Source organism: Carettochelys insculpta, chromosome 4, assembly GCF_033958435.1.
Source record: "Carettochelys insculpta isolate YL-2023 chromosome 4, ASM3395843v1, whole genome shotgun sequence".
NCBI lineage: Eukaryota > Metazoa > Chordata > Testudines > Carettochelyidae > Carettochelys > Carettochelys insculpta.
The window spans coordinates 121354940-121370048 of NC_134140.1; the positions used below are offsets into that span (position 1 = coordinate 121354940).

The 15109-nt window shown below is 46.6% G+C and overlaps 1 protein-coding gene across 11 annotated transcripts in view; it reads right to left on the reverse strand.

Moving 5' to 3' along the window:
* HERC3 (HECT and RLD domain containing E3 ubiquitin protein ligase 3) overlaps positions 1 to 15109 on the reverse strand; it is a 104074-nt gene that overhangs the window by 51267 nt on the left and 37698 nt on the right. For all 11 annotated transcript variants that reach the window (XM_074993609.1, XM_074993607.1, XM_074993608.1 and 8 more), the window contains 6 exons: positions 14750 to 14826; positions 13499 to 13720; positions 8188 to 8279; positions 5756 to 5886; positions 3742 to 3902; positions 1231 to 1307 (listed from right to left, as the gene is read on the reverse strand). In XM_074993609.1, coding sequence (XP_074849710.1) covers positions 1231 to 1307; positions 3742 to 3902; positions 5756 to 5886; positions 8188 to 8279; positions 13499 to 13720; positions 14750 to 14826 — 760 coding nt within the window. The remainder of the gene's footprint in view (positions 1 to 1230; positions 1308 to 3741; positions 3903 to 5755; positions 5887 to 8187; positions 8280 to 13498; positions 13721 to 14749; positions 14827 to 15109) is intronic.

Below are 15109 nucleotides of genomic sequence, written 5' to 3' on the forward strand. Positions count from 1 at the left end.
ACATATAAGTATGGAGAGGGCTGGCCCAAGGGGCTGGTTTCATACCAATGCCTGGTGCTGTATTATTTATATAGCCCCAAAAGGATGCTTTGGATTTTAAGGCACCCCTCCCTGAGGAAATGAGGGGAATAAAACCAGAACAATTCTGTAAAGCTTCTCCACCCGCTGCCTATCACCACTATAGATCTCTAAAGTCACTGATCAGAAAACTCCACCAGAGGTTATGTTGGCAAATCACCTGCATGCCCACTCTGTGGCTCACAGATCCGAAAACACACAGCGGGGACCCTTGTTCTACAAATGACAAATATCCCTCTTTTAAGGTGTGCACACTATCAAGTTTTGAAGATAAAACATGCGCCGACACCCAAAAGTCAACAAAACAAAACTCACTACAGCGTTTCACACTGGCTCTCTCTGTCCGCATTGGGGACACCAGCACCAACAGCATGAGCAATGTATTGGGGGCATGTGTCTGACAGTGCAGTTGGGGGAAGGAAGAGCTAATCATATGCTGGGATTCCCTCTGAGCTCTCCCACATCCTCCTCAGATGTGGAGAGCTGCACCATGCGCTGGGAGCTCTCCGTACTGAGGAGCGTCGAAGCAGCACTGCAGTCTCCCCAAGTCTCCTCTGCCCAACCCCTCCCTGCAGTAGCGATCTACCTGCTACAGCATGTTCCTAGTGCAGGGCAGAACAGAACCAGTTCAATGCTTTGCTCTTTGTTCCCCAAAAGGAACAGCACCCTGAGGTATCAAATCCGTCCTGGAACACTGAAAGCAGAGGGGTGGATGCAGGCAGGGAAGCAGAGATCAAAACACTGAGGAAAGTGATCAGGGCAGGCATTCTGGGATATTGGCAGAAGCCAGCTCTGTTGACAAAACCAGCAACAGCGTCCACACTGGCTCTTCCTGGACAATAGAGGAAGAGAAAAAAAGCCTCTCCTGGGGTAGAAGTTTTCTGTTGCAGAAACTGAGCATTTTTCCCAGTAAAAGTCACATTACAGTGCATACGGGCTCAATGTTTTGTCACCAAAAGGCAACCTTTGCCAATAAAACTTGGCAGTGTAGACATACCCTTAGAGTTTGTACTGCTGTTAATCAGATATGCTAACCCCGCTTCTTTCCAGACCTCATGTTACCAATGTGAATTCAACAGCAATGTAAGCTGAGACACATTTTCTACCCCTCCCTCCCATTGGTAGAGCAGAGAAAAAGCATTCTTTGCTTGCCTCATAATTGGAGCAAAGTACAAACGTCCGGTCTCCTCCACAGAAGATGTGTTTAACAATGTGATATTTAAAAGCATCTATTGAAGAACGAGATACAAAGCGTTACATATCCATCAACACACTACTTCTCTCAACTATGCATCTATCTCGCCTAGGGCCCTCCTCACCGTCAACTCTGACTAAGGTCAATGGCAGCACCCTATTAGTATATGGTCAGGGCTTCAACCTTTAAAATAAAATGATGCATAAAGACTCAATTTTTATTTCACAAAAGAAACACCAAGATGAAGAGTTCAGCAAGAGTGACTTTACAAACCTTTCGTATTTGCAATCAGTCCCAACTAAGTGCAATTGACCATCTCAACAACTACATCCTACAACTTAAGTCAAACACATGGTCCCTAGCACGTGTATGGAGCCTACTGCAGGACCAGGGCCTATATTTTTGCATCCTGTGCCAATGAAAGACAATGATTAAAACTCTCTGATTTAAAAAAGTGCAAGATCAGCACGAGTGACACAATATATGCTTTCCAAGGTTTTTGGCTCTATTCACTACAACTGCCTACCTAATTCTGGTAAGACTGACACTGGTATTTAACACTAGGGCTATGGCTACACTACACTCCCCTTTCAGAAGGGGAATGCAAATGCAGCCAATTGGAAATACAAATGAGGTGCTAATTTATATATTGTGTGCCTCATTTGCATAATGGCAGCCACCTGCTGTTCCAGACGTGCTGTTTTCAGGAAAAAAAAAAAAGTGCAGAGGGAGTTCAGTCAAAAGGAAACCCTGCTTTCGAAAGCATCCTCCTTCCTCATATTTTTCAGGAAGAAGGTTCTTTCGAAAATGGGGTTTGTTAATTAGAATAAAGAAAATCTAGCAGTACAGTAGGGTCACGATATTCACGAGGGTTCGGTGTTGAGAACCCTTGCAAATGCTGAACTTCACAAACATTATTTTGCAAATATCATTTTACCCATTTTATCCCGGCAGGGGGAGTGGACATGGACTCCTGGGCATCTCTGGGCAGCAGCAGAGGGAGGAGGAGCCCGGCTGCGGGGCCGTGAGGAGTCAGTAGGTGGCCGGACCATGCCCCTGGCTGGAGGCAGAGTCATGCACCCTGCTCTACATAGGCTGGGCTGGGACAGGCAGCCACCACTGTGGCGCAGCACATTTCAGCGCTGCCAGAGCTGCCGCGGCTGCTGGAGCAGAACACCTACCTGGCCCCCTTCACGCCCAACTTTCAGCGCAGGTACCCCAGCCCCACACCTTGGCTCACCCACGCCCTGCACTGCTCTGCCTGCAGCCCTGTGGTGTGCGGGGTCCCCAGCCCAGTGTGTGTGTGGGGCGGCGGGGGAATCCTTTGCTTCCACCCTTAACTGCCACATCAGTGACCCCATACGAGCTGAGAAAAGGGCATGTACCGGGCGTGTACTTACTACAGGGTCCCTACAGCAGTAACTGCAGCTGGCAGGGCCAGGAGAAGAGCTGTGTGGAAGCTCGCTCCACCCGCCTGCCTGCCGAGCCCGGCATGGGAAAGTGGAAGTGACTCCCCCCAGTCATGCTTCTCCCCACAGCTGCAGATGCTGCAGAGAGCTGGGGAGGGGGTGGGGGGGCTCCCCTCAAGTTTCCGGCTTTCCTTCATTTTCCATCATCCTGCCTCCTCACTTGGTGCCCCAGCTAAAGCCACCTCTGTTCTTGTGGTTGTTGTTCTGCTGGGTGAGCCGCTCAAAAATAACTGAATTTGCAAACGTTCAACTCGCGAATGTCGCAACCTTGCTATACTTTAATGCTAGAAATGAGGGAATGTAAGTGCTCATCATTAGTATTCTGAGATGACGGGGGCAGGTCCACTTGAGTTTGGAAAAGGTCTTTATACACTGATTTTTAGAAATTAACTCAAAACCATATCTAGCTGTTTTTGTATTTACATTCAAATGTTACAAGCTTACTTTAAAGTTCATTTGGAACCATTATGATGTTTGCTCCAACAAAGGAGCACACTTGGCCAAAGGTCTGAACTAGGGGCTTGACCCAAAGGCCATTTAAATAAAGGGAAACCTTCCCACTGATTTCAGTGAGTTTTGGATCAGGGCTTACAATGAGAAAAATCAATCCCCACCCCATGTTTCACGAACTAAAATTACCTACTTATGAATTTTAAAATAAAAGCTGTCAGTTATTTGGTAATATTGTTACAGAGAAAACCAGTATATTGTCTATGGAGAGAGAAATCCTCATTCCCTAATTACAATGAAATGGTTTCCCAGAAGTCAGTCACTGAACACTTCATCACTGTTTCAGGCTGGGTCAGTAGCAAGGCTCAGCACTGCCATGCAGCAGAAGATGAGAAAGGCACAAGTGAATTCTCAGAGATTTTCCAGTTTATGGATTATTATTATTCTTTGCTGTTTAATGCACAGTGGGGGTCTTCAGATCATTTCATGCTGTGCTTCTCCTTTATATGCTCATATTCCACACCTCACACACAGAATCAGACGACCTACCGGCTCTACCTGAGAGCTGCCCGTTGTGAGCTGCCCATTGACCTTTCACTGGAGATGGGCATTTAACGTTGCATGTCTGTCCAGGTCCCAGCTGGCCTTTTGTTCCACAGCCAAATGCATAGACCAGTCCTGAAGAAGGCACAAAGGCTATAGTATGCTGTCTGCAACGAAGAGAGATGCAAACATATTTATGCCATGTTTAAATAATATTTTTAAAAGCAGACTAAAAAGTAGCCGTATAAATTATGAGACAGAATGTCATTTGTTATAAATCAGCACAGCTCCATTTACAATAGTAGATTGCTGGTTTGCACCAAACTAGGAGTATTCAGCCATGACAAAGAACATCAGAATTCCCTATGCTATTAGTGAGAATGTGGCTACGTAAGAGAGACATGAGATGAGATACACCAGAAGTCCTATGCATTGCTTGGTGTGCAAACACACTCACTTTCCTCCTAAGCATTTCACAAACATAATGAGTTTGCTGGTGTTGGTCTAGTCACTTGAAAAGGTCTGTCCACTTCACAAGGCTGCTTCATAATGCAGCATTATTTACTCTCTTTCTGTGATAAAGGCTGGAAATGATTAGGCTGAGGAGACTTCAGCTAGAACTCAGACTCTGCGGCTAGCCAGAACCATCATGATCATCCAGTGTGACCTGCACATCACAGGCCACACAACCCCGGCAACTCTCTCCTGCAACAGGCCATAATTTCTGGCCATAACTACTGAAGGCTTCAAATTTTGATTTAAACATTTAAATTATGGAGAATCCACCACTGACTTTGGTTCAAACCAGCTTATGACCTGTGTCCCACATTGCAAAACCAAGGGACTCTAGCAATTTAACCTGGAGACAATTTCTTCCTGATCACAATATGGTGATCAGTTAAATTCTGAGCAAGAGGGCAAGAGCCACTAGCCAGTTACTTGGGAAAGAATTCCCTGTAGTAACTCAGAGCCCTCCTCACTGATGTCCCATCTCTGGCCATGGGTGAATGGGCCACGTGCCTTTGTAGAAAATCTCATTTCACCATAAACTCAAAAAGCTCCCTAGGCAGCGGTGAAGACCCAGGTGGGGAATACAGGTCTCAGACCCACTCCTTCCACCCAAAGCCCTGCCCCTTCTGCAACCCCCTCCAAGCCTAGCCCCCACCCCAGCCCCTGCTCATCCCCAGCCCCCCAGAGTGTCCAGGCAGCAGCTGCACGATGACCTCAGTCCCAGCACTCCCAGGGCAGCAGAAGAACACAAGCAATTTTGGGACAGCAGTGCTGCCCCTTGCCTGGGTCACCCGGCATGCATGTCAAATTCAGCCTAAACATAAGTTAGGTTTTTCTGCCCCCACTAATCCCTCTGGAAGCAGTCCAGAACTTCACTCTTCTGACATCTGCAAAACTCTGTCTAATGTTAAGCTTAAACATATTGATGACCAATTTATATCCATTTGCTTTTGTGCCAATAATTGACCCTTAAACAACTTGTTCATCTTCCTGGTGTTCACCCTCTGATGTTCTTAGAGACTGCAATCATACCTCGCCTCAGCTTCAATTTTAGGGTCCTAAGTGTCCTCCCATAAACGAAGCCTCCTTATGACTTCTCTAATCATCCTCATAACCCGTCTCTGAACCCACTCCACTTTGAATTCATCTTCATCATTAAAGACGTAAGACCAAGGCTGTACACAGTATTCCAGGTGAGGTCTCACCAATGCCCTTATCTAATGGTACTAACACTTTAGGATCCAGTTGGATGGGTTTTTTTTAATAGGGGGATTTTACACAACACCAGGCCCTAGCATAATTAATAACCCAAATCAGAACCAATCTTATTTACAGAGAACATTAAAATTCAGACCCACAAAAAGCTATAACCTAGATGCCTGTATGGGTGATCTATAAGGAAGAGCAGAACCTAACCTCTCCATTTGCACCTGACAAAATACAACACCAGTCATCGACCACACTTTCCCACCTCCCACTCCATAAGATGGAACTGTTCACAGTCACTCACCTGCCACAAGCAATCTGGGACACTTCACTGCCCATCAGCTCCAGAACCCTCCGGGGATTAATCTCATCATTCATGGAATCATGGCCTAGCTGCCCACAAGAACCTGCACCAAATGTGAACACGCCTCCACTCTGTGAACAAATCAGACAGCCCAGGAACCATTTAGTGAGCCATTTCCTGGCAGCAGATGGCTCTGTTTTGTTTCTCCAACATTCCTCAGATTAAAGAGAGGTTGTGCTAGGTATGCAGGTATATTAAAACAGCAGCTTTCACAATTCCTGGCAGTGCAACATCCAGAGAAGCATTTATAAACTAAAATAGCCAACTCAACTGCCAGAACTATCTCTAGGTATCTCTGTGTCATACATACTCCATTCCTCCTTCCATCTGTGAACAATCCAGCTGCTTCTAGATGGTCAATACAGAGGTGAAAGTAAGCCAGTGCTCCCTGGCGCACCACCTCTGCAAAAAGGAGCCAGCGGACTAGGGTGCTCAGCTGCAAGAGAAGGTGCAGCCACTCCCAGCCAGCTTGCCGGGGCTTCCTGCAGGCTGCTGTGCTAAGCAGTAGGCAGCCAGGCGGGTGAAAGGGGCACCTCCTCTGTGTCCAGTACAGGGTTGCCGCAGCCTCAAGTCCCCAGCACCTTTTCCGGAGGGCAGGGGGACTTCAGCCACACATACTGACACTCTGCTACTCTTCTTCCCCTTCCCCTGACAATCAGGGAGTAAGGGGAAAGTGTGTAGTTTGCTGTATTCCTCCCACATCTGGCTGCCCAGGAGAGGGTCAGAAGAGCAATTCTCACAGGCTATGGACTTTCCCCTCACTCCCTGATCATCAGGGGAAGGGGAAGAAGAACAGTAATGTCCCAATATGTGCACTCTCCCCCAAAATGGCACCCTCACCCCCAGCACTTATCCGTACACACACCCCAGCCTCCTGCCCTGAGCCCCCCCATACTCCAAGCCCCATTCTCGCTCCTGAACCTCTCCACCCAGCCTTGACTCTTGCCTTCCACACACACACCCTGCCTTGAGTCCCACACATCCTCACCCCTTACCCTGAGCCCTAGCCCCACCACAACACTCCTCAACCCTCCCTGCCGTAAGCCACCCCCCCCCCCCACACACTTAAAATTCTTACAGGTACCATTACACCCATCTCCCTGCCCCACACAAACATCCTCCTTCCCTGATCACAAAGGGGTGTGATACAACAGTACCTGTAAGAAACGTCACTTACTTTCACCCCCAGTCAATTAGCACAAATGACTAAGACAACATTCCCCACCCCTGGCTCAGCATCTTTGGTGTTCAGTCCTTGTCCCAGCTGGTGAATGACAGTGCAGCATTAACTTTCAGGGTCTAATGCAAAGTCCACTTGTTCGAGTGAACCTTTGAGGAGGCTGGAGGCAGATGGTCATAATATTTGCTAACGAGCTGCTATTGTTTGTGGGCTTTGCCAGTGGTTTGCAAAGGTTTGGACTTTATTGCTAAACACTGTGGTTTTGATTTCTTGTCAAGGTACAGTGGACGGGTGTGAATACAAAAATAATTCAATCAAAATCCAAACCAACGTATATCAACATCTCCCCTACAGAGCCGCATAAAATGGGGTAGGTTGGTGATTAATCTTAGGGTAAAGTACGACAAGATTTCATGCTTAAAGACAATCATATTGAAGAGTGTTACCATATTTGAACTTTCAAAACAGAGGGCACCTCTGAGAGGAAGTGTATCTGTATCAGTATTTGCCAACTCACAATGGCTGTGACTACACTAGGACAAATCTTCAAAATGGCCACGCAAGATTACTAATGAGGCCCTAAAATGCATATTCAGTGCCTCATTAGCACACCACTGACCACAGTTCATCGAAATTGCTGCGTTTCGCTGCCACACAGCTTGTCCAGACAGGGGCCCTTTTTGAAAGTTCCCCAGGAACTTTGAAATCCCCTTATTCTGAACAGGTGATGGAATAAAGGGATTTCGAAGTTCCCGAGGTCGTTTTGAAAAGGGACCCCGTCTGGATGAGCCGCACAGCAGCGAAACGTGGTAATTTCGAAGAGCCACGGCCAGCAGCATGCTAATGAGGCGCTGAATATGCATTTCAGCGCCTCATTGGTAATGTTCGAAATGGCCATTAGCTTGGCCATTTCGAAGATTTGGGCTAATGTAGACATAGCCAATGTGTTAACGTGTTATACGAGATATAGTACATTAATATAATGTGAGTTAGTAGACACTTATAAACATACGTTCCCTCACAGTCATGTCCTCTTTTTTGAAAGTTCAAATATGACAACCCTAAATCTGGGGCCAGGACAAAAGAGATGCTAAAAGTCATATGGTCCTTTTCTTATATCACTCAAAAAACTAAACTGAGCCAACCCAGTATATAAGAAGCTAATAAGAAACCCCTGTATTGATGCCTTTACCTTTGTCAGAACTGCTGTGTGTTCTTCTCCACAGCTGATGTAGACAACCTGCTGAGTCCGCAAGAGCTTCACATGGCAAGGGAACTCTCGGTCTGCATTAGAGACAGGGTGAGCAAAACAGATGAGTCTTCGATAAGGTGCTGAATCACTCAAAAACCTCTAGCAGCCTAATTTTCAGACATGATGAGCACTCAGTTCTTTGCCATCAGTGGGAGCTGCAGGCGCTCAGCACTTCTGAAGACAATCTGATTCTTAAGTGCTCTAATAGCATTTTCCATCTCAAAGGTTTCAGTGACCTAGCCAAGGCCAAAGGGGAATCCAGCCATAGAAAGCAGCTAGCTAACATACAGCCAAAAGACTATGTGTGACAGAGCGAAGTTCTGCAGACCTAGGGCATTCTCAAGATTAACACTTCAAGGGAAACAAAAGAAACTTGCAAAGTAACAACTCAAGGGTACTTTAGCATTCTAACTAGCTGAAACAGAGCTCTGAGAATTATAAGTCCCTGCCGCTATGGTTTGATTGGAATAACTGAGACTTCATGGGATGACTCACATGATTGGAGCACTTTCATGGAAGGGTATAAACTGTTCAGGAAAAGCAGATGGTGGAGGAATTGTACTGAATGTAAAAGACTACTATGATTGTTTAGAGCTCCGCTACAGGGTGGGAGAAAAGCCTGTTGAGAGTCTTTGGGTTAAGGTTAGAGACAGAAGCAACAGAAGCAATGTAATTCGTGTCTGCTATAGACCACCAGATCAGGTGGATGAGGTGGAGAATGCTTTCGTCAGACTACTAATAGAAGCTTCCACATCACAGGCCCTGGTTTTCACAGGGGACTTTAATCACCCTGGCATCTGTTGGGGAACCAATAAAGCAGCACACAAACAATCCAGGAAGTTTTTGGAGAATGTTGGAGATAACTTCCTGGTACAAGTGCTGAAGGAACTATCCAGGGACCATGCACAGCTTGAGCTGCTGCTCTCACACAGGGAGGAATTAGCAGGGGAAGTAGATGTGGGTACCAATCTGGGAAGCATGATCATGTGATGGTCAATTTTAGGATCCTGACCAAAGGAAGAAAGGAAAGCAGGAAAATAAATACATACCTCAGCAAGCAGACTGACTGCATCAGAGATCTGATGAGCAGGATCCCCTGGGACACTAACATGAAGGAAGAAAGAGTCCAGAAAATCTGGCAGTATTTTAAAGAAGCTTTATTGAAGGCATAGGAACAAACCATCCCTATGTGCAGTATGAAAAGCAAATACGAGGGTTCATGTTGAGAACCTTTGCGAATGTTGAATTTTGCGAATAGCATTTAACCCCATGGGGGACACAGGAATCTTGACAGGGGGATTGCCTGGACCCACTGCGGCAGTGGTGGCTGGAGCTGAACAGCTCCTTCCCTCCCCTTTGACACGGATTGACATAGTGGGACCAGGCACTCCCCCTGTTAAAGGGAGGGAAAAGAGCTGCTCAGTGCCACCTGACACTGCCGCGGTGGGTCCAGACAATCTCCCTGTCAAAGGCGAGCGACGGAGCCACTCAGCTCCAGCAGCCGCTGCCGCAGCGGGTCCAGGAGATCCCCCTGCTCGTGAATAATTGAATTTGTGAATGTTAAAGTCGCAAATGTTGCGACCTTACTGTATGGTAGGCAATCTGCTTGGCTTACCAGGGAAACCCTCGGCGAGCTTAGACACAAAAAAGAAGCTTACAAGAATCAGAATCCTGGACTGATGATGAGGGAGGAGCATGAATATATTGCTCGAGAAGCAGGAATGTAATCAGGTAGGCCAAGAGCACAACACAGAATGGAAAGGAGGTGGGCATCCTTCAGTGGAGAAAAGACAGGCTAAGAAATATTAAGAAAAGCTGAATATACACAAAACCATGGGGCCAGATTTAACACACCTGAGGATGCTGAGGGAGCTGGCAGATCTCATGCAGAGCCTTTGACCATTATCTTTGAAAACTCGTGGAGATCGGGGGGGAAGTCCCGGACAACTGGAAAAAGGCAAATGTAAGTGCCCATCTTTTTAAAAAGGAACAAGGAGAATCTGGGAAACTACACATCAGTCAGCCTCACCTAAGTCCCTGGAAAAAGCCATATCAGAGATACTCAAGGAATCCATTTAGAAGCACTTAGAAGAGGAGACAAGTGATCAAGAACAGTCAACCTGGATTCAGCAAGGGTAAGTCATGCCTGAACAAACTGACTGCCTTGTATGAAGAGGTAATTTGTTCTGTGGACATGGGAAAGTTAGTGGATGCAATATACCCTGACTTTAGTAAAGCGTCTGATACAGTCTCCCATATAATTTCTGCCAAAAAGTTAAGGAAGTATGAACTGGATAAATGGACTGTACAGTGGAAAGCAGGCTAGATTGTTGGGCTCAACAGGTAGCAATCAATGGTTCAATGTATGGTTGGCAGTCGGTATCGATCAGACTTCCCCAGGTATCTATTTTAGCACCACTTTTTTCACATCTTTATTAATGACCAGGACGAGAGGATGGAGTACACCCTCAGCAAGTTTGCAGATGACACTAAGCTAGACGGAGCGGTAGATACATTGGAGGGTCAGGATAGGATCTAGAGTGACCTAGACAAATTGGAGGATTGAGCCAAAAGAAATCTGATGAGGTTCAATAAAGACAAGTGCAGAGTCCTTCACTCGAGATGGAAGAATACCAAACATTGTTACAGCCTGAGGACCAACTAGCTAAGCAGCAATTTGGCAGAAAAGGACCTGGGGATCACTGGATGAGAAGCTGGATATGAGTAAACAGAGTGTTCTTGTAGCCAAGAATGGCATATTAGGGTGCACTGGGAAGAGCATTTCCAGCTAATCTATAGAAGCGATTATTCCCCTTAATTCAGTACTAGTGAGGCCACATCTAGAGTGCTGCATACAATGCTGGGTCCCTCACTACCAAAAGGATGTTGACACACTAGAGAGGGTTCAGTGGAGGGTAACGAAAATGATTAAGGGGCTGAAGCAACATGATCTATAATGAGCAGCTGCAGGATCTGGGCTTGTTTGGTCCACAGAAGAGTGAGGTTCCAAACAGCATGGAGAGAGGCTGTTCTCAGTAGTGACAGATAGGAGAACGAGGAACAATGGTCTCAAGTTGCAGTGGGGAAGGTGTAGGTTGGACATTAGGAAAAACTTTCACGAGTTGTGAAGTGGGCTGCGAAGCACTGGAATGAGTTACCTAGGGAGGAGGTAGAATCTCCATCCTTAGAAGTTTTTACATCCTGGCTTGACAAGGTCCTGGCTGGGCTGATTTAGTTCAGGTTGGTCCTGCTTTAGGCACGGGGCTGGAATCGATGACCTGATGAGGTCGCTTCCAACTCTATGAGTGTATGAGTGCTCTAGGAATCCTGCTCTGAGAGTTTCCTTAGAGCTATTACAATAGTAATAAATAATACCATATGAAGATAGGCCTTCCTAAACACTACAGGAATTCCCTAGCACTGGTGAGACCATGCACATATCACCTTTGGCAGATTCACATCATAACGTCAAATTTTTGTATAGATTTTCTGCGTACTTTCCAAACATATGTATAAGTAATGTGAGCAAATAAAAAAATCTAACTTCCATGGACATGTATGTGAAATATGGAGCAACTTAATGGCTTCATTTACAACATAGCTAAGTATTTTGCATACACATTATTTTGCAATCTACTACATATGTGAGAGAGTTATTGTGTCTGCCTGACTGTGTGCCCATCGGTCCATCTGCGAGTTCATTTGTTCAAGAACTAAATGGTAAGAACTAGGACCACCAAATTTGGTATGCGGCTTCCTGTGATAGCCTAAACTAAAGCAAGGTCAGGGTTTCATTGCGCCAGGAAAATGGGATGTGCCTCTAATAGGATTGCTTTCCAGAGCATGGAAAGGGCAGAGGCTGCTAGCTAGGAGGCACAGTAATACTGCAGACTGACCACAGGGGGTGGCCACACAAGTAAGACAGTGGCCTGGTGGGGGAAGAGCTCTGAATGTTGCCAGCTATGGGAACTGTTCCTCTGCTGGTGCTGGGCATGGTTCCCCACCCCCCCATGTGAGTCCACATGCCCCAAAGTAGCACCCCAATCCACAACCCCCTACCTGGGCCTCAGCCCCAGCATCAGAAATGGTGCGGGGAGGATGGAATCCCAGGTGGGCAGCGCAAATCCCTATCTCTGTAAGCACCCCAAGGAACCACTGTGGCCATCACTACAGGAATGTGGCCCTGGGGAGCTGCCACTGCAGCAGTGTAGCCCTGGATGCCTTAGGCAGCTTTTACCACTGCTGGGGCAGCACCGCTCCAGATGACCCTAGTAAGCCCACCTCCCCTCCCACCCCACCCCAAGCTTTACCTCCCAGCCCCCTGCCCTGACTCCTCAGCCTGTGCAGCCTGCTGTCCCAGGCCAGCCCCGGGGAGAAGCAGCTGGGAGGCCTGCACCTATTGCCCCAGGACCTGGGCAATGCCAGGTAAGTCTCCTCGTCCACATTATAAAAAATAAAGTGCAATACCAAGGCTGCATTCAATATACACACACACGGCAAAACTGAATAATCATTAACTTACTGCCATTGCACAATTAATAGCCTAACTAGTAGATTAAACATGTACGTAAAGTCAAATAAAAATGCTAACAGGCTGATTTGCACCTGCAGAAAAACCCCTCTGACACATACACAGAGTTGAAAACCTATTAACAACAGCAGTGTCCTGAGCCAGGCTGGACATAACATTTGCTTTTCAGAAACCTATTCCAAATCCATGCTGCGGACTGTTTAGAGACCAGACTTCAATAAGCATTGGCTAGCATGGCTGTCAGAGGAAAAAAGCCACATATTACCAATAAACAATAATTTGCAATGTTGTGACAAAGTCTATTGCACATCATTGTAGATTATATACCTGCTTGCGGCTAGCATGGCTTCAACCAACCTAGAGCCCTGATTCTGAAGACTTCCACATGGGTGGATCTCAGCTCCTCCATGGAGCCCACTGACTTCCATGGGAGTTACATATACTCAATGCCTCTGCAAAAACAATCAGACCATCAATTTAGATGCCAAAACGCAGGTACTCAAAAATGTTTGACCACTTCTTTCGGAACGTGTGAATTTCTTTTTATATCTACAAGCATTTCCCTTCCATTCACGACAAGAAAGGCTAATGGGTCCTTCTGGAAGAATTATATTCCTTGTCTCTCTCCTATAAGCCACTTGGTAGAACAAAGGGTTATTACAAAAAAGCAAAGCCATGTTCAGCAATCAGCTCATCCTTCCTTGCAAAGCATTCCAATACCTTGCTTGTCACTTAAGCCCAGCTGTCCTGAATCGTTCCTCCCCCAGCCAAACACAGCTCCAGAGAGAGACAGGGCAAAGCTGTGAGCTCCACCAGCAGTAACCTGTGCCAAGGGGATTCCATCAAGTGAGGTGACACGCTGTGGGCTGGTTTGAGAGGGACATTCTTTACCCAGGCCCAGCTGGCCATAGTTGTTCCGTCCCCAAGTGAAGAACTGGCCATCTGAAATGAAGACAGACAATTGAAGTCACTAATTAAAATCTGCCCAAATCTGTTACACCTGAATAAGAAAGAGTGCTACTGAAGGCAGCAGTGCTGACCAAGGTGCTACTGACTACAAAAATGTGCACGCTGGAGCTACCAGGTAAAAGAATACAGTGTGATTGACTTAGGAGATTTAGCAGCTCTTATGGCAAAACAGTGCCCTGTACAGAGTGGAAAATGACTACGGCTTTCTCCACCACATAGAAAAAAGGCATGTGTACAGCATGCTCACGGGCAGCACCCAGGAATGCTTTTCTCAACGACAGCTGGGGGAGGGGCTCTGAATGTTGCCAGCCATGGGTATGGTTCCTCTGCTAGTGCTGGGCATAGTTCCCCACCCCCCCATGTGGGTCCCCATGCCCCAAAGTAGCATCCCAATCCACAACCCCCTACCTGGGCCTCAGCCCCAGCATCAGAAATGGTGCGGCGGGGGGGAGGATGGAATCCCAGGTGTGCAGTGCAATCCCCATCTCCATGAGCACCCCTAAGGAACCACCGTGGCCATGGCTTTTTTTAATTAAACACAGAGACTGAAAGACTTGAAAGAATTCCAGCTGCCATGCAGGGTTTCCTCTATTTTTGACATCCATGGGCAGAACAGATTTGTCATGTGCAGACGTGCACCATCAACAGAACACATGCTGTCCACCATGGGTGGCTATGGGCACTCTGCTAATCAGCTGGGCAGCACCTGACCCTCCCCAGGCAGCCGTCCAAATGCTCAACTTACAGGGAACACTGCTGCCATACAACAATTAGGCAGCTGGTGTGCTGAGACCATTACTTTTCTTTCTGACCAGAATTTTCTCATCCTTTCCTTGGGCTCCCCTCCACCTCCTGGTTTTCCCTAATCTTCTGCTTTGATTGCAAGCTCCTTGGGCAGGACTGTCTCTATGCAAGGCTTGATACAATGGGATCCTAGTCTCTAAGCATTACCACTGCACAAAGAATATTATAGTTAACAATGTAGATGGAATATTACAGTACCAGCTGCAAGAGCAAGGCAATGCCAGTTGCCACAGGAAACCTGCAGTATCATCTGTTGGTTTAGTTTCTTTATTAACCTAAAGAGGAAAGGTTATTTTAAAATATAACCACACACACAAAATGTTATTAGAGTCCATCACCACCTGCCTTCAAACATTTATTCTAACACAAAACCAAATATTTTACCTACAACATCGGTTTCCACCTACAGTAATATACAGCCCTAATTTTGAGGAGATTACAATTCCACCCATTTGGGTTACAAAGCAGTGGAGCAGCTAAACACACCCCTGGCCAGCAGAGTAACACAACAGAGATCAAACAGCTTTAATACAGCAAATCAACAGCAAACCAGTACAG